Source organism: Bison bison, unplaced genomic scaffold (genome assembly GCF_000754665.1).
Source record: "Bison bison bison isolate TAMUID 2011002044 unplaced genomic scaffold, Bison_UMD1.0 scf7180017864456, whole genome shotgun sequence".
Lineage (NCBI taxonomy): Eukaryota > Metazoa > Chordata > Mammalia > Artiodactyla > Bovidae > Bison > Bison bison.
In genome coordinates, this window is record NW_011495018.1 from 30,722,488 (window position 1) to 30,743,037 (window position 20,550).

The 20,550-nt window shown below is 42.7% G+C and overlaps 1 protein-coding gene across 1 annotated transcript in view; it reads right to left on the bottom strand.

Annotated features, from left to right (window-relative positions):
* The window catches only part of CNNM1 (cyclin and CBS domain divalent metal cation transport mediator 1), a 69,459-nt gene that overhangs the window by 39,388 nt on the left and 9,521 nt on the right, over positions 1-20,550 (bottom strand). The window contains exon 4 of the mRNA XM_010859550.1: positions 871-1,014. Within this exon, the coding sequence (XP_010857852.1) occupies positions 871-1,014 (144 nt within the window). The remainder of the gene's footprint in view (positions 1-870; positions 1,015-20,550) is intronic.

A 20,550-nucleotide genomic window follows, 5' to 3' on the forward strand; every position in this document is an offset into this window, starting at 1 on the left:
CCACTCACTGCCTTAGCGTCTTGAAGTTTTTTCTACTAGGAGCTTGTCTCTGAACAGTTGCCCCCAGCAAACCAAGGACACAGATCTGGAGTGTGTTCTCTGAGGGGAGGATGGGGACTGCTGTTATACTTGATGAAACTGGGAGGAGGGGACACTTACTGGCCTAGGGACTCCCATGGATTTGATAACACTCCCATTTTTGAGGAAAGCAGGCCTTTGTAATGTTTGTGAGCAAAGCTTTGATAAGACTCAGTAACGAAAGCAGTCACTATCGCAGGGAGGAACCTGTGTTGTTCCTGGGAGGATTGGGGAGGAGGGTGAGGAGACTAGACCAGAGCCAGGGGTGAAAGGGAGGAGGAGGGGAACCAGGCAGCAGGGTTGAAACATACACAGGACAAGAGCAGCGTCTAAAAGGACGACTTAGGTCTGGCTTAGGTTGTGCTGGGTGATGTCATGAGTCTCCACAGCACGCTGATGTTGTTGTGAGTGAATCATGAGTGGAACCCCCAGGGATGCCGGGGTCTATGTCCAGGTGGACAAAGAGACAAGCCAGGAACAACACAGGGGACAGAAACAAGGGCAGAGAGGTCATCCAAGGTGCACTTCATTTCCTCCATCCAAAGGCCAGGAGGTCTCCTTTTCATAGTCTTGGCTCTGTTCCTAAAGGTTCTCTCTTGATAAACATTTAGCTAGCATACTCTCAGTGACTCATCGGTGGTTCAGGCTGGGGCATGTTGCCATGCCAGCCCCTGGGGCACACACAGCAACACTTGGGGCTTGTCCTGACCCCCTTTCACACTGTTCATTAAATTAAGCCAGCTCTGAGAACCTCACAGGAAAATATGATGGCTTTGGACAAGAGCCACTTACTGTAGAGGTCAGTTTCATCCAGGATCTCTGACTTGATGATCTCCTCTATGATGTCCTCCAGTGTGACGATGCCCATCACCTCATAGAAGGGGTCCCCTTCTCCCTCGTTATTCACCCGCTGGACAATGGCCAGGTGAGACTTTCCTAGAGACAAAGGAAGTCACAGTTAAGCATCTGGGATATTTTCAGAGAAATTTCCTTTTGAGAAAATGATACTAAATTGCTCTCTGACCAATCTTGGGACTGAACCACTGAACCCATTCCAGGATCTCTTTAAAACATGAAGTCTGTATACAACCTCTTATAAATGCAAACTTTATACTTTTATATCACTATCGCTTTTGAAGCAAGTTACTTGGACTTCCCTGGTAGTCCAGTGATTAAGAATTTGTGTGCCTAACAGGGCACATGGGTTTGATCCATGGTCTGGGAAGATTCCACATACCTCGAAACAACTAAGCCTGTGTGCCACAACCACTGAGCCTGTGCTCTAGAGCCCTCGTGCTGCATCTAGAGAAAGCCCATGTGTGGGAACAAAGATCCAGTATAGCCACAAATAAATAAATAAATAGAAAGTTACCTGATATACACAACGCCATTTAATTTTTTTTTCCTGTAATTTTCCTATATTAAGAAGTATATCTAAGCTGAAGGAGGATGAATAATCTAATTGAGAGAATTAGAATTTGGAGTTAGAAGAACTAGGTTAGAAGCCTGCAAACCTCCTCGCCCCCATCCCTAACTATCTTAGTGACTATCTGTGCAACTCACCCTGGACAAACCAGTATGTTAAACCTGTACTGAATCTCAAGCTTCTCATCCAGCATTAGAAGATAATACTAAAATGGTGATTTTCAATATGGCTCCCAGAGGCTTTGATATGCCTCCCATTGAGAAGCATGGTCTAATCAACTCCCTCGGGCTTGTGGCTGCTTCAATCAATCGAGAACAGGGAAAGTGAAAGTGTTAGTCGCTCAGTTGTGTCTGACTCTTTGTGACCTAATGGACTGTAACCCACCAGGCTCCTCTGTCCATGAAATTCTCCAAGCCCAAGGGATCTTCCTCACCCAGGGATCAAGCCCGGGTCTCCTGCCTTACAGGCAGATTCTTTACCACTTGAGCCACCAGGGAAGCCCAGAGAACACAGAAATGTCTGCAATGAGGCTTCTGAGAATGCATCATAAAAGGCATATAGCTTCTGCTGCAGAAACACTCTAAAGAAGTCTGACAACTACCGTGAGGCCACCATGGTGAAGGGGACCCATGTCGGTGCTTAGGTGACAGTCCCAGCTAAGCCTGGCCTTTCCACCATGCCACCAAAGTGCCGGACAGGTTAGAGAAGAAGCCTTCTATGGCGGTGGATCCTGCCCCACCTGCTGGCATTCTCCCCAATCATCTGAGACGTTTCTAACCACGGGCACAATCACTGTGAAGCAGAGATAAGCAACTCCCACTGAATTCCTGACTCAGGAATCTGTGAGCATGATAAAATGGCTGTTGTTTCATGCTTCCAAGTTTTGAGGTGGCTTGTTAATAGCAGCAGTAACTAGGACAATCAATTTCCATCAAGTGATTGTGGAGTTCAAATGGCCTAGTGGATGTGTCCAGGATCAGTTGCACAGATAGTCACTAGGGAGTAGGGGCAGGGAGGTTTCCATAGTGCTTTCCATAAAGGCACTGTGTAAACTGTAATATGTCATAGGCAGTTAACTTACTGCCCAGCAGCTGACTAACAACAGTTAACATTTATTGAGATAACTACATGCCAGGTACTATTTGGAGCGCTTTACATGTATCAGTTCATTTCATCCTCATAACAACCCCTGAGACAAGTACCATTATTATTCCTATTTTACAAGGGAAACAACTGGGGCACAGATGGTTAACTAATAAGCCTAAAGTTACAGTCTGTAAGTGGCAAAGCTCGACTTTGTGAACCCAGGTAAACTGGTTTTCGGTCCTAATCTAGAGACTGTCTTACCTGAGTCCTGCTTCACCTTGGTTTATTTTCATCCACTGATAGATGCATTTTCTGGATCTGTTTCTCAAAGGACAATCTGGGTGGTTCTTTTCCTTGGCTAAGAGAACATCTCCTTAAATTAGGAGACTATCTAGGGTACGGATTCAGATGTTATTCTTGCCCCTCTCCAAAAAAAGGAAGTTCATGCCTTATCACTGCTACCCTGTATAAGCTTTTGCTCGCCCACTGTTAGAAATATCAGACTAGTAAGCTTGCCAGTGCATAATTAACCATTAAAATTTAAACAACATGAATTTACGTATCAAATACTTCAAATCGCAAGACAGCTACTTACTGGGATTTTTAACGAGACAGATGGCATCTATATCACTCAAAAATAGTCTCTAATTTCCTCTCCACCTTCAACTCATCCTGCAACTTACTCCCAAACTGACTTGATCAGGCCACTCCCCCACTCAAACACCCTCCCTATTGTGCACAAAGTCAAATCTAGGCTCATTAGTTTGATATTCTCAAGACTGTAAAATGTAGCACCTCCCTGTCTTTCTAACTGCATGCCCTACCACATCCTCCAAATATCCTGTACTCCAGAGGAACCGCGTTACCTCCAGCTCCTAACTTCCTCCACGTCCATTTTCCAGGTTCTCACTCACACCATCTCCTTTTCCCATTCTGTCTCCTTTATAACTCCATTAAAGCACTTATCACAATTTGCTGCTTCTCATAACTTAAAATGTATGTGTCCTCTACAGCAGCAGTCCCCAAACTTTTTGGTACCAAGGACTGGTTTCGTGGAAGACAATTTTTCCATGGATGGGGAGGGGGGTGGTTTTGAGATAATTCAAGTGCATTACACTTACGGTGTATTTTATTTCTAATCTAATGCTGCCACCGATCTGACAGGAGGTACCAGTCCGCGGCCTGGAGGCTGGGGACGCCTGCTCTACTGCGCCTACGTGTCTTCCTCAGATTGTAAGATTCTTCAGGACAAAGGCTCATACACTTAGTCAGGGTTTTCTCTACACAACAGGCAGTCAATAAGTGCCTGATGAACTGAACTAAGACTGAATAAAAGTCCACAGTTTATGTAATACATGATATTAAAACCAGACAAAACGCTTTTTAAAAACTAAAATACAGTGTGTTTAAATTAACATTTAAACTGAATCAGTGGTTCTAAAATTATCCTTTGAAACAACTACATCCTGCCCAATTGGATTGAAGTGTTTTGTAGCTTAAATTAGATTATGTTAATTGTTAGGATGTGCTCAATTTAAAATTGTTTTTTTTTTAACACATGTTCTTAAACTTCTGGCACCTGCTCTCACTTTTCTGCTAACACGTGCTAGCATATGACTAGCATAATGGAAAAAGTTGGAAAAGTGATTTCTTAAAATTATTTTCTATAATTGGATAATTTTTTGTTATGTGGAGCCCAGAATATATATAATACAGCCATACTTCCTGCCACCCAGAGGTTAGTTTATATAATGGGATTAAATAAATCAACATCTTATGTTGTTTCACAAGAAGTGTCCCAACTTCCAAGTGAAAATCCACCTTTGGTCTACACCTTTCAAGGTCAATTTGAGGACAAACTATATGATCATCAGGGAATAATGATTTCAAGTCCTAATTATATGATATTCAAGACAATGTACTTGTGTAATCTATTTAGAAATATTTTATAATTCACAATCAGCCTTTATGATTCCGTCAAGTGCCTGTAGAGATCTACAAACAAATGAAGGAAGTCATTGTTTCTTGGGGACAGACTGGAACAGGAATCAATAATCACATACCCCTGTTCTGAGCTGACAATGGGACAAGAAAGCCAGCTGTTCCCATGACACACATACCCCAGGTCCTTCCCTCAAAGCAGCTGGCCTTGGAGATGAAACTCCTGGCACTCCTCCTCTTCCTGGGCCCCAGAAGTGCTAGAGCTGTGGGCCTGGGATGGAGAAGGTTCATGTCTCTTAGAGATCTTACCAACCCTGAGCGATGACCTATGAGTATTCAAAACTGCGGCAGTGGAGGCTCAAATTTCACAAGTGTTTCCATCTTTTGCTGGGCAAAAACTGTTTCTAACATGCTTTATGTCTCCTCCCATGGATGAGTGCTGTGTTTACTTGCAAATGGCACACTTGAGGGAGTGGCTTCAATCTTGGTTAATCCCCTCTGATGTCCTTCTATGAGGTTCTGTGAATGCTGTCCCTCTACAGACTAGCAGAATTGCTCAAGTTCCTTCTCACAACCACTAGCCTATTGATTTCAATTTCCTTCCAACTTACTAGAAATTTGGGTATCTGTGAAAGAAATTTAAAATATCAATGACCTCAGGTATGCAGATGACATCACCCTTAAGGCAGAAAGTGAAGAACTAAAGAGCCTTTTGATGAAAGTGAAAGAGGAGAGTGAAAAACATTCAAAAAACTAAGATAATAGACTCTGGTCTCATCACTTCACGGAAAATGGATGGGGGAACAATGGAAACAGCCAGAGACTTTATTTTCTTGGGCTCCAAAATCACTGCAGATGGTGACTGCAGCCGTGAAATTAAATGATGCTTGCTCCTTGGAAGAAAAGCTATGACAAACCTAGACAGCTTATTAAAAAGTAGAGACATTACTTTACCAACAAAGGTCCATCTAGTCAAAGCTATGGTTTTTCCAGTAGTCATGTATGGATGTGAGAATTGGACTATAAAGAAAGCTGAATGCCAAAGAATTGATCCTTTGAACAGCAGTGTTGGAGAAGACTCTTGAGAGTTCCTTGGATTGCAAGGAGATCAAACCAGTCAATCTTAAAGGAAATCAGTCCTGAATATTCATGGGAAGGACTGATGCTGAAGCTGAAACTCCAATACTTTGGCCACCCGATGCCAAAAACTGACTCCTTGGAAAACACCCTGATACTGGGAAAGATTGAAGGTGGGAGGAGAAGGGGATGACAGAGGATGAGATGGTTGGAAGGAATCACCGACTTGATGGACATGAGTTTGGGTAAGCTCTGGGAGTTGGTGATGGACAGGAAGCCTGGCATGCTGCAGTCCATGGAGTAGCAAAGGGTCAGACATGACTGAGCGACTAAACTGAACTGTGAAATAATTTAGGTTAATGATGATGAACGTTAACATTTATATGCTGCTGCTGCTAAGTCGCTTCAGTCGTGTCCGACTCTGTGCGACCCCATAGACGACAGCCCACCAGGCTCCCCCATCCCTGGGATTCTCCAGGCAAGAACACTGGAGTGGGTTGCTATTTCCTTCTCCAATGCATGAAAGTGAAAAGTGAAAGTGAAGTCACTCAGTCATGTCCGACTCTTAGCGACCCCATGGACTGCAGCCTACCAGGCTCCTCTGTCCACGGGATTTTCCAGGCAAGAGTACTGGAGTGGGGTGCCACTGCCTTCTCCATAGAACTAACAATTTGTTAAGATGTTTCACACAGGGTACAGGAGAGTCATGGACATTGTCAGAAGATTTCCTGAGAATTGTGAGAACCCTTCATTTTGTGAATTAGAGATGTTTGGCCCTGCTTTCTCCAGAATCTATTGAGAGACAATAGGAACTGTGTCATATACAAGTGTCTTATGCATATTTTGAAGCAAGATAGCTTCTTTCTCAACTTCTGGATTCTCTCTCATTGGGTGCCCACTTCACTTGAAGAATTAAAAAAGACTATTTCTTTAGGATTGTTACTGTAAACAAGATGGTACATGGAGGACAGCAACGCCGTGTTGAACTGCTGAGGGTGCTTTGCTCAGTACTTTGCTCTGCACACTCCCAGCCTATAGGTAAGTCCAAAGCAACTGGGTCCCTGGAAGAATCACCCTTCCTTTTGCTAAAAATAGTCAAAGTGAAAAAATTTAAGTTTGCTAATTCCAAGGCCCTATTTGATCTGATTAAGATATAAAGACTCAGGGCTTACCTGGTGATCCAGTGGTTAGGAATCCATCTGCCAGTACATGGGACACGAGTTCGATCCCTGGTCCAGGAAGAACCCATATGCTATAGAGTAATTAAGCCTCTCCACTGCAACTACTGAGCCCATGTGCCTAGAGCCCACCCTCTGCAATAAGAGAAGCCATGTTCTCTTATGAGAGATGAGAAGCCTGTTCACTGCAACTACAGAAAGCCTGCATGCACTTAAAAAAAAGATACAATCAGGCAAAAGGCAATTCTTTAAACAGAAAACTCATGAATGCTACCACTTGATGAGGTATTTTAACATGTCCCTTGACCATACTACCATGGCACTGAACACCAACAGATGAAAATCTCTGGATTGAATTGAAAGATAAGGAAACAATGGATCTTACTGCAATGCACTTTCTAGAAATTAAGGCAACATCTGTCTCTGTTGTAAGAATACATTTCATTCTGGTTTAGTAGCGTTCTACTTCTGAACTGGTAGCTACTGGCTTGAATCCCTGCCATGTTCCTGGTATCCAGTCTCAGCAGAAGTCCCAGTCCTGTCCTGATGATTTGGCCTGTTGACATGCCTTTCCTGGCTTCCAGCAGCTGTAGACTCCTTAAGCCTTGATTGCTGCCCTCTAGGCTACTTGCCCGGAGAAGGCGATGGCACCCCACTCCAGTACTCCTGCCTGGAGAATCCCATGGACAGAGGAGCCTGGTAGGCTGCAGTCCATGGGGTCGATAAGAGTCTGGACACGACTGAGAGACTTCACTTTCACTTTTCACTTTCATGCATTGGAGAAGGAAATGGCAACCCACTCCAGTACTCTTGCCTGGAGAATCCCAGGGATGGGGGAGCCTGGTGGGCTGCTGTCTATGGGGTCACACAGAGTTGGACACGACTGAAGTGACTTAGCAGCAGCAGCAGCAGCAGGCTACTTGCCTGGAAAATCCCAGGGACGGGGGAGCCTGGTAGGCTGCCGTCTATGGGGTTGCACAGAGTCGGACACGACTGCAGTGACTTAGCAGTAGCAGCAGGCTACTTCCTCTCAGACTCTGATTTGCAATCTTCAGCTCCATTGCTGTCTACAGCTCAATGAAACATGCAGTAGAGAATACGCACCTATGGCTTAAGACTTGTTTGGACCACAGTGTTAGGATGATTTTGGCGAAACTGGAGAAGTAATCCTCAAAGAAGCATAATGGGTAAGAATATGGGATTAAGTCATACTAAAACCCTCCATTAAGCAGGGCCACCTGGGGTAGAGGTACCCCAGTGCTTTGGAATACATTCCACCTAGTTCAGTGTTTCTCAATGCTGGCTGTATACAAGAATCATCTGAGAAACTAATAAATACACTCTGAAGACTGGATCTCATGCCCAGACATTCTGATTTCATTTGTTTGGGATGGGGCCATGACACCAATAGTTAAAAACATTCCTCAGGTAATATCAATGTTCAGCCAAGTCTGAGAATTATTACTTGCTTTCCAGTCACGTTCTCAAAGTGTGGTCCCTGGACTATCAGCATCACTTGAAATGAAAATTCTCAGGCCCCACTCTAGACCTAGTAGATCAGAATCTCAGGGGGTATAGTCCAGTGATCAGTGGTTTAACAAGCTTTTAGCTGGTTATGATGCAGGCTAAAGTTTGAAAACCACTGGTTTATAGGTAGGCTCTATGGCACTCTGGTTATTTGTCTGATGACCTCTACTGAGGAAGAGAAACAAGCACTGAGATTTCTAATACAATCCTCATCTTTTCTGTGTACTTGGTTTAAGTCACAAGATGTTAAGTACTCATGAAAGGAGAGGAAAGAACCTCCTGGACAAATGATAGTTGTGTGGCAAGCTGATGAATGCTTTCTCTCATATGATGTGGTGGTTATGGTATTTAGTTACAGGGCATAGAGTGGCAGCTGACTCTTTCATGCTGAGCCTGGAAAGAGGTTTCTTTTTTTTTTTTTAATATATATTTATTTTAATTGGAGGCTAATTATGATATTGTATTGGTTTTGCCATACATTAACATGAATCCGCCACAGGTGTGCATGTGATCCCCATCCTGAACCCCTCTCCCCCCTCCCTCCCCATACCACCCCTCTGGGTCATCCCAGCGCACCAGCCCCAAGCATCCTGTATCATACATCCAGCTTTTGTACCAATGAGACAAGTTTGAAGTACTGCACCATCTATTAGGCTCTTGGTATAAGTGAGGTCAATAAAATTTCCCACTTCTGAAAGTCAAACTAGTCTTTTCTGTTGCCTCAAGAATCCAAAGGGTGGTCCTAGTACTGGTTACTGGTAGTGCTCTGTCTTTACCACCTGGCATCAACATGCCCAAGCTATAAGTCAGACTTCTTAGAAGGGTGACTAGGTTTTCAAACATTGCTTTTGAAGCAGTGGTTCTCAACTGGGGCTGATTTTTGCCTCCCAGGGAACATTTGGCAATATCTGGAGACAATCTGGCTTGTCACAACTTGGGGCAGGAGATGATATTGGCATCTAATGGTTGCATGTAGTGTTGCTCTCCAACAGCCTCAACATAAGGAGTGTCAAGGTTGGAAACCTTGCCCTAAAGAAAGTTACAAGTGTCAGCAACATTACAACTGTTCTCTGGTATTTGAAGAAGTTGGAATAACCTCCAAAGGTCCTTAATAAATGTAGCTTCTAGATGGTTTAGGCATATCCACAGAGAAGAGCTCCCAGGTACCCTATTAGCATACCTCCAATGCCTTGAAAAGAAAATCAAATAATTGATTTGCTTTCTCTCTCTTTCAAAAATAGTTACAGCACTTTGGTAAGGTAATTGTTCCCAAGATAAAATACAGAAGCCGGGGGAAAGCTTACTGCTTGAAAATAGAGAACCAAGGAAAGCAGAAATCATTTTATGGTTTTATGGTTTCTGCCTCACTTATGACCTTCACCTTGCAAAATCTAGTGGCTTTGCTACATTCTTATTCTTTCTGGTATCCCTACGATATCTTTTATTCATTTGGTAGGCAGTATTGAGTGCCTCTTCTTTCCTTCCTTTTTAAAAAATATATTTATTTATTTATTTGGCCGTGCCAGGTCTCAGTTGCAGCCTGAGGGATCCAGTTCCCTGACCAGAGATTGAAACCGGGTCCCCTGCACTGGGAGCACTGGACCATCAGGGAAGCCCCAAGTGCCTCTTCTTCCTTCTGTGGTCTTGGTGACTCTCTCACACTTGAAGTGTGGGACCAGCAGCATTGCATATCACCTCATTCAAAATGCAGGCTCTTGCATTTGAGTCAGTTCTAATGAAGTGGATGAACCTAGAGCCTAGTATACAGAGTGAAATAAATCAGAAAGAGAAAACCAAATATCCTACATTAACACATATATATGAAATCTAGAAAGATGGTCCTGATGAACCTATTTGTAGGGCAGCAATGGAGACGCAGGCATAGAAAATAGACTTGTGAACATGGGGGAGCAGCGAAAGGCTGGGATGAACGGAGAGAGTAGCACGGCAATGTGTACACTACCATGTGTGAAACAGATCGCCAGCGGGGATTTGCGATATGGCTCAGGGAGCTCAAACCAGTGCTCTGTGACAACCCAAAGGGGTGGGAGGGAGGTCCCAGAGGGAAAGGACGTATGTATACCTATGGCTGATTCATGCTGATGTATGCAGAAACCAACACAATATTGTAAAGCAGTTATTCTTAAATTAAAATAAATGAATTAAAAAAATGATGCAGGTTCTTGGGTTCTATTCCTGACTTACAGAATCTGGATCTTGGTGGGTGGGGTCCAGACAGCTGCTTTAATGATATCCCAGGTGATTCTTATGTACATTAGAGTTTGAGAAGCACTGCTCTTGACACTTGCTATTCAGTGTGGCCCTTGAACCAGGCGTCACAGGATCACCTGGGAGCTTGGCAGTTTGAGTCATGATCTGTAGATCCTCAAGATCTCAGGTGATTCTTTTGATCCTTATGGAGTTGAGTATGAGAAGAGCTGGCCAAGACTACCCTGTTTTTCTTTCTGCCCTTATGACTAATATTTTTCTGCTCCCATTGTGGATTCCTTTACTTTATCCTCACCTGAAGGTAAATATTGGAGAAGGAAATGGCAACCCATTCCAGTATTCTTGCCTGGAAAAATCCCATGGACAGAAGAGCCTGGCGGGCTGCAGTTCAGGGGGTCACAAAAGAGTCGGACACAAATTAGTAACTAAACAACAAGCACAATAAAGATAAATATATCTTAAAGACTTTAGCTCAGTGAGTCTTGACACTGGCTGCCTGTGGGAATTAGCTGGGGAGTTTAAAACCTACTGAGACCTGTGTCCCACCCAGGAAAGTTCTGACCTAATCAGTCTGGCGTGTGGTCCAGGCATTGGGATGTTCAAAAAATCTTCAGGTGACTCTAAAGTGGGCAGTTGCAGTTAAGAACCTCCACTCCAATCCCTGATCCTCTGCTCTTCTCTCTCCTCTGGATTAAATATCCCTGGGACTTCCCTGTAGTCCAGTGGTTAAGAATCCACCTTACAATGGAGGAAATGTGGGTTTGATCCCTGGTTGGGGAACTAAGATCCCACATGCTGTAAACAACTAAGCCAGTGAGCCTCAACTAGAGACTGAAGATCCTGCATACAGCAACTAAGACCCGATGCAACCAAATAATCAATTAAAAAAAAAATCCCAACAGAGCCTTTCAATGTCACCATCACTTCTTTCCTGAACTAAATTTATATCTTAACATCAGAGTCTATTTTGAACTGTCATCTTGTTTTAGACGTTGTGCCTGAGCTTTCCCCTTGTCTTGTCAAAATCACTTATCCAAATAGGAACACACGGTTTCCAAGACCCACTATCCCCACTCTCCCTCCCTCTCCACCATAACAAATGGCACCTTCAGCTCTAACCCAGGGGTTGTAACCCAGGAATCAGTTTTTACCTTCTTTTTCTTTGTTCCTATTTAGAAAAAAAAAAATCCCAAAAAACTTCCAATTCTTTCTCCTCTTCATTCTCTCAACTGGTATTTATTAAATACTACTATGTGCCAAGCACTCATCTAGGCACTGGACATGCAGCAATGAACAGATGGACAAAATCACCTTCTTCCTGTAGCTTACATTCTAGTACGTGGGGTGAGAGATAATAAGGCAGATAGATATATGAACTCTATTGCTCTGGCTACGGGAGAAGCACAGCAGGGAAGACTGGTGAGGGAGTGTGTGGATGGAGTGACCATGTAGTACAGTTTCAGGCAAGGGATGCCAGATAAATTCCCTGAGAAGCTGGTATACAAATACAGATCTAAAGGCGGTGAGTTAGGGAGCCCTGTGGATACCTGGAGCATATCAGCAGCATAAGATGCAAAGGCCTTGAATTTTGGAAGTGTAACTGATGTGCTTGAGGAACGGTTGCAGAAGTGAAAGAGGACAGTAGTGGGCCAAGGTCAAGGAGGAAAGGGGTGGGGGTATTTGTCACTTTGATAGATAGAGCCTGAAAGGTCTTTGTGAGGACTTAGGCTCCTACTCTGGGTGAGATAAAGCCATTGTAGAGTTTTGTGTTTGTGTCTATGTTTGGTTTTGGCAAAAAAGTGATATGATCTGACTTACATTTTAAAAGAATCTCTCCAGCGGCTGTTTGAAGAGTGGACACAAAGTGGACAGAGGTGGAAGCAGAGAGACCTCACAGCTCTGGTATTCATCCAAATGAGAGATGGCTCATGGCATGGACCAGGGTGTATTGGAGGTAGTGAGATGTAGACAGATTCTCTATATATGTTGAAAGCAGAACTCATATGAGGGACTGGATGTGTGGCAAAAGAGACAGAGAAGTTTGGGCCTGAAAATCTAGAAGAATGGAACTGCAATTTAGGGAGTTGGGGCATATTGTGCAAGGTGTAGATTTAGCAAAGAGAGCAGAAGTTCAGTTCTGGATAGTTTGAAGTTTGAGATGCCTTTTAAGCCTCCAAGTGGAGATGTCAAATGTCAGTTAGAAATTTAAGTCTGGTTTAGGTTGGTAATCTTTGGGAGAATGAATGAAATAAACAAAGGGAGTAAGAGAAGACAAAGAGATTTATTTCTCAGCCCTGTGCACTCCCAACATTCAGAGGTTATAGAAATGCAACATTCAAGCAACAGATATTTGAGTGTCTGATAGCGGTAGGTCCTGTCCCAAGTGCTGACAATGTATCAGTGAATATGAAATAGGAGGAACAGAAAAGGAGACTGAGCAGGAGTGTCCAGAAGGCAATGAAGCCTCATATTTCCCTCTTTCCAATTGCAAGTATATAGTTAATTTCCATACTCTCATTGTATCCTGGAGAATTGCACCAATATCCTACCCAGTTCTCCTGTTGGTTTTTTTCTGCTGTAATCAATCCTATCCAGTAAAAACAGATTGACTGCCCCCAAACACTACATTCATGAGGTTATTCCCCATCTCAGTAACATGGACAGGTAACCGGGGAAGATCATTTCTGAACTCTTCTTCCTGCCATTAGAGGCCTCCATGGCTTGGGGTATATACGTTGCCTTCTTTCCCACTAACTCTATCAAAATATGTTGTGCCAAAGAATTGAGGCTTTTGAACTGTGGTTTTGGAGAAGACTCTCCAGAGTCTCTTGGACTTCAAGGAGATCCAACCAGTCCATCCTAAAGAAAATCAGTTCTGAATATTCATTGGAAGGACTGATGCTGAAGCTGAAGCTCCAATACTTTGGCCACCTGATGCGAAGAACTGACTCATTTGAAAAGACCCTTATGCTGGGAAAGATTGAAGGCGGGAGGAGAAGGGGATGACAGAGGATGAGATGGTTGGATGGCATCACCGACTCGATGGACATGAGTTTGAGTAAGCTTCGGGAATTGGTGATGGGAAGCCTGGCGTGCTGTGGTCCATGGGGTTGCAAAGAGTTGGACACGACTGAGTGACTGAACTGAACTGAACTGCAGCTTTAAGAGCTTTCATTGATCTGGTATGATATTTGTTTGTAGATTATGTTTTTTTATTTACTGTGCCTGAGGAAGGTCACAGTGATACAGAAGGAAACCTAACTGATGACAGGATAAAAGAAATGCAAGGAAATTTCCACAATCAATTTGGTCTCTGGGCCCTATCCAAGGTAAACAGCTGTCATTCTTATTTTCTTATTGTATACAATGACTTCCATATGGGCTGAATCAGGGAAAGCACTTGTTACACAAAATAACTAACTAGATAGAATTCATTTAGGTAGATCAGTGAGGTGAAAGGCAAGTGGGGGAGTGTCTTAAGTACTATATAAGCATAATCTTTAGCCTTCATGTTAATCTTACAATGTAGGATTGTTTTTAAAATATTGTCATTTTAAGAAGGAAGGTAAGCCTCATTTGGAGTGGTGGAGTGACCTGCACTAGTCACACAGCTAGTAAACAGAAGAGCGGGGCCCAGGTTCCTGTGACTATGTCTGGCTGTGGCTCCATGGTCTGAGACAGCGAATCACAGATGTGGCTTCTGGTTCTGCCTCTGTCATTAACACTGAACAGGACACTTGTGTCTCCAGATCCCATGTGCCTCTTCAACAAAATGGGGATAAATTCTACTGACTTCACATGCGTGGTGAACACAAAATGAATTACTGTTTGAAAAGATCTTTGCAAATGTAAATGCTTTGCAACTATAAGGGATTATCATCGCTATTTTTATAATTTGTCTTTTCTGGGCCTCAGCTTTCTCTGCCTTAAAATTAAAGGACGGGGGGATTTACCTGCTAGTGCAGTTGATAAGATCCTCCTGCCAATGCAGGGGACACGGGCTCAAGCCCTGGTCTGGGAAGATTCCACATACTTTGCAACAATTAAGCCCTTACGCCACAACTGCTGAGCCCCCATTCTAGAGCCAGTGAGCCATAGCTACTGAAGCACGCATGCCTAGAGCCAGTGTTCCCCAACAAGAGAAGCCACTGAAATGAGAAGCCTACGCACTGCAAGAGTCAGCACAGCCAAAATAAATAAATAAAAATTACAAAAAAATTAAAGGATGGGTTCAGGTGATCTCCAAGGTCATTTTTCATGCTCTAAAATTCTATACTAAACAGTCCTGGGCCACAAAACCAGTTTGGCTTAACAGGGTGCTTCTTTGTCATGAGATGTGCTTTGCTTAATCACTTAGTCACGTCCGACTCTTTGCAACCCCATGGACTCTAGCTTGTCAGGCTCCTCTGTCCATAGGGATTCTTCAGGCAAGAATACTGGAGTGGGTTGCCATGTCCTCCTCTGGTATGATGATATATGATATACCAAAATTTTAACAGTGCCAATAATTATAGCCTCTTAAGTTTACAAAGGAGCTTGAACTCCTAAGTTTTATATTTTAATATTAAAGAATAAGATAAGAAATATTACCTTGACACAAGCTAGACTTTAAAAAAGAATTTATACAATCAAATCAAATCACTTTCTATCAAATCAGGAAGAGCAACACAAAAAATATCCTACCAGTCCCGCAGCAACCACCTTAATCTGGAAAAGCAAAACAGTCCCTTTTTCTAGTTTTTTTTAAAAAGTCTGTACTTTGTAGTAATCCTGCCCTACTTCATCAGAAATAATCAATGCATTTATCATAAAAAAACTTCTCGAGCCACTAAAAGGCAATTATAAAAAAAGCCAGCCATGTCACCCAGAACACCATGGTAACCAGCATCACCAGGCCTTGAAGAAAATAGGTGTTAGTCACTAGACTCTAAGCTGGTTGGCAGTCTGTTCTTGCTAAGCAACACTGCAAAAATAGCAGCGTAACCACCCATTATCTGGAGGTGACTTCGCACGGTTTTGAGTCTGGTCCCAGGAGGAACTATTCTAGGTCTGTACACCAACCCCATACCTGAGACTCCCAGTCCAAGCCTAATTAATCATTTATTCAACAAATATTTATTGAAGCCTATTGTACGTCAGGCATATGATTCCCAACCCATGTATTTACTTGGTTTCTCAGTTAAATAGAATGATTTTGTGATGAGCGAGGTGGGGACAGGGCTTTGCTTGAGGCTGACTCAAAAACAACCAGCAGCTGACAGCCAGAGGACAGAGAAAAACAAAAGAGCAGAGAACTGATTTACAACGCAGCATAAAATAACTACACTCTCATGACCATGATCATGCGTCATCAAGAAAAGGTTGTTATATTTAGGATCCTTTATTAAGGCAGGCAGGAATGGGCTTAAAACATTTTAGAAATATCACCACCAAAAATCTTTAACATATACAATTTTGGCGCTTGGAGAGAACATAAATTATGTTTGACAAACGTCTCGATCTGCCTAGTTTCCCATTTTGCTGGAAGAAAAGGAACAATATAATCACGGCTTTAACAGCTTTTGAAGGTCCTCTCGGCTCCCTTTCCTTTTCTCGCTCAAGCTCCTGCCTCAGCTAAAATGTTCTTTCCCTTCATAACTGCTTATGAGAGTCCCTCTTCATTCACTTCCTCAGAGAAGTTTTCCCAGATCCTTCCAGGGAATCAGTTCTCCCTAGCAGCCAACCCCCCTCACCCCCAGGGGGTGAGGCCCCCAATCACCCATAGATGTTGTCTGGATGCCCTTGTCTGTACCCCAGGCTGCTCTGTATCATTTCCATCAGGGTCCTTCCTCTTTTCATGCTCTTGTATATTTATATTCAAATCCACCTCCCAGAGCCCTGGTAGCTCAGCATTCTGATAACGTCGATAGAAAGAAGACTGGTTGGCAGAGGTGGTGCTTTCCCCACTGGGTGTCAAATGGCCCATGAACCCTGCAGGACACCCGCTTGGCCCTCTTTCCTCAGAGCCTTTGCAGGTCTGTTCCCTTCTGGAAAGCTCTGGTGAACTCCTCTCCACCCTTTAGGATTCAGCACAAATATCACTTGGGGAGGGGGTAGTTTATCCTTACCTGTAAGACCAGGTCACGACCCCCTATTATATGCTCTCAGAGCTCCCTATACTTTTCCTTCAAATAACTTGTCTTCCTTTGTAATTGTTTATTATTAGTGTGTATCTCCTTACTTGACTGCAAGCACCAGGAAGACTGGAGGCCTCATAGAGAATAATGTCATATGGAAGGAAGGAAGGGAGAAAGAGAAGAATGGAAGGAAGAATTGAGAAGAATCTAGTTTGGAAAGGAATAGCAGGAAATAGGGGATTGAAATTGTTATTAAAGGTCCAGGAATCTCTAAATATGGACATAGAGGTAAAACAGTTTATGAGTACTAGAAAAATCTATTCACCACTAAAAAACTAAGATCATGGCATCTGATCCCATCATTTCATGGCAAATAGAAGGGGAAAAAGTGGAAACAGTGACAGATTTTAGTTTTCTTGGGCTTCACGATCACTGTGGACAGTGACTGCAGCCATGAAATTAAAAGACGCTTGCTCCTTGGAAGGAAAGCTGTGACAGACCTGAAAAAGTGAAAGTGAAAAAAACAGTGGAAAAAAAAAGTGAAAGCTCAGTCGTGTCCAATTCTTTGCGACCCCATGGACTATACAGTGCATGGAATTCTCCAGGCCAGAATACTGGTGTGGGTAGCCTTTCCCTTCTCCAGAGGATATTCCCAGCCCAGGGATTGAACCTAGGTCTCCCACATTGCAGGCAGATTCTTTACCAACTGAGTGACAGACCTAGACAGTTGTATTAAAAAGAAGAGATATCACTTTGCCAACAAAGGTCTGCATAGTCAGAACTTTGGTTTTTCCAGTAGTCATGCATGGATGTGAAAGTTGGACCATAAAGAAGGCTGAACACCGAGGAACTGATGCTTTTGAATTGTGGTGCTGGAGAAGACTCTTGAGAGTACTTTGGACTGCAAGTAGATCCAACCAGTCAATCCTAAAGGAAATCAGTCCTGAATATTCATTGGAAGGACTGATGCTGAAGCTGAAACTCCAATACTTTGGCCACCTGATGTGAAGAGCTGACTCTTTGGAAAAGACCCTGATGCTGGGAAAGATTGAAGCCAAAAGGATAAGGGGACAACAAAGGTTGAGATGGTGAGATAGCATCACCGATTCAATGGACATGAGTTTGAACGAACTCCGGAAGATAGTGAAGGACAGGGAAGCCTGGTGTGCTGCAGTTCATGGGGTTGCAAAGAGTTGGACATGATTCAGTGGCCGAACAACAATAGAAAAATCAACAGAACCCCTGCCCTGAGACATCAAATGCTTTAAGGGAGCCAGAAACATGACTAAGTCTATCTGGTTGTTAAAAAATAGAATCAAGGCAAGCTACTATGTCCTCCAAGTAAAAGAGGACCCACAAAACATGATAAAAAGAGGAAACAGAATTTGACTGCAGGCTGTGGGGTTTGGCTGTTATGTCCTAGAAAGGATAAGTAAATCTAAAAAAAAAAGTGTGTATTAGACTTTCTCTCAGGTCTTTCAGTGCTCCTTTCAGTTCAGATTCTCTTGTTACCTGGTATATCTACTGCTAGGCAAAGAAAAAAAGAAGACTGCTGCTGCTAAGTCACTTCAGTCGTGTCTGACTCTGTGTGACCCCATAGACGGCAGCCCACCAGGCTCCGCCGTCCCTCGGATTCTCCAGGCAAGAACACTGGAGTGGGTTGCCATTTCCTTCTCCAATGCATGAAAGTGAAAAGTGAAAGTGAAATCGCTCAGTCGTATCCGACTCTTAGCGACCCCATGGACTGCAGCCTACCAGGCTCCTCCGTCCTTTTTTCCTGGCTAGAGTACTGGAGTGGGTTGCCATTGCCTTCTCCAAAAAGAAGACTACTGCATAAAAGTATTAAAACAATCATAATGAAAAGTTGTAAAGAAAGAAATATAAATCAGCAAGTTTAGCACCTTGTATAATTAATTATTTTCACTTTTCCTTCTTTTCTTTTGTTCTTCCTCCCTGGATATGATGGACTATGCTTTGTTTACTGTTACTCTAATTATTGTTTAGAAGGTAAACATCTTATTCTAAGTTTTACTAATTATTATATAGCAATGTTTAACACGTTTTAAAGCATATTACCTCTAATTATATCGGTGAAATATACCTTTGAGTGAAATAACTTTTTATTTTCTTCTATAGAAGACAAAGAAAGGGGCATTAATGTTTTGGCAGCTTTTTATAGAATTAAACAGTGGGATGACTATTCTTTCTGCTAAAATAGCTCACAATAGAATTTGGAGTGATGACGCAGAATACTGACTTTTCAGATTATTCCCCAGTGAAAATGTTACACTGTGTGTCTGTGCCAGAAGTACTTACTGGCTGGTTGGATGTACTTTAGGGAACAAATCACATGCAGTAGACCAAAAACTGAAGTGGACCTTTTTCAGCCCCATAATTGCAGCTCAATGTCTTTCTTGTTCACGTCTATATTCCCAAGTCCCACCCAGGTGCCTGGCCCAAAGCAGGAATTCAATAAATATTAATTGAATGAATGAATGAATCAATCAATGAACAAAGGCCGATTTTGAAAACAGCAATAGGCCATTTACATAATTTTAGATGGCTATGCTTGCCTACAGATCGAGTAACCCAACATTACATGGATTTTGCCGTCTTTTGTTTAGGAAGACAGAGCTGTATTGTTTAACCAAGTTAGATACTGGAGCTACAGTACCCAGAGGCCTTCAACTTTGGAACAAAGCTTTTTTCCTTCCACGTGTTATCTATACAAGATTAGTGTTCTCCTAAAAACAATCCAATAAATAGAAGAGTAAATTTTAGAAATTAAGTTCAATAAATTTCTAGGGCTGTGTTTTATGAATTAGTGTTTCCAAATTATAGAACTCAACTCAAGGAGACTACTGTGAAAATAATACCACCTCATCAAAAAATCACTCTTCAGATTAGAATGAGATATTTGATCTCTGGAAGAAGGTAAGACCAGAGGGTTTTTCTTTTATCCTGTTTAAGAATTTGATTAATGTTGTTATTGCATGCAACATGTTTATCATGGCAAAATATTAAAAGTTACTATTTCCAGACAGTAGAATGATTATCTTCTGGTAATTTTCATACTTTGCTCTACAGTTTTCAATTTTCTAGAGTGAATAAGTATAGAAACTTAAAACTTTAGTAAAAATTTTATAAAAGCAAAATAACCCTATCATAATCACTGTCTTCTCCATAGTCTCATTGCACATTAGTATTTCTATTATTTCATTTTTGCTTTCTCTGGTGGCTCAGCTGGTAAAGAAGCCACCTGCAATGTGGGAGACCTGGGTTCAATCCCTGGGTTGGGAATATCTCCTGGAGAAGAGAATGGTTATCCACTTCAGAATTCTGGCCTGGAGAATTCCATGGACTGTATAGTCTACGAGGTTGTAAAGAGTCGAACATGACTGAGAGAATTTCACTTTCACATTTGCTTTAACGATTTATGTACAGGTCTGTCTTATCCACATAACTTACATGTTAAGCTATGACTCATGAAATGTAACATTGTAGGAAGTTGGGGGGAAAGACCAGTTCAGGCTGCTTTCTAGCTTTTCAAAGGGGAAAGCTGTTTTCCCATTAGGCTGAAGGCTCCTTGAGAGGAGGGATTGTGCCTCATATACCCAACTTTTAGCACAGTGTTTGGGAAGGGCTAAAAAATTGTTACCTAAAGAAGTAAAGAAACATAATGCTGCTGCTGCTTAGTCGCTTCAGTTGTGTCTGACGGTGCAACCCTATGGAGTGTAGTCTGCCAGGCTCCTCTGGTCCATGGATTTCTCCAGGCAAGAGTACTGGAGTGGGTTGCCACACCCTCCATCAGGGGGTCTTCCCAACCCAGGGATTGAACCCAGCTCCTGCATTGCAGGTAGATTCTTTTACCACTGAGCCACCAGGGAAGCTC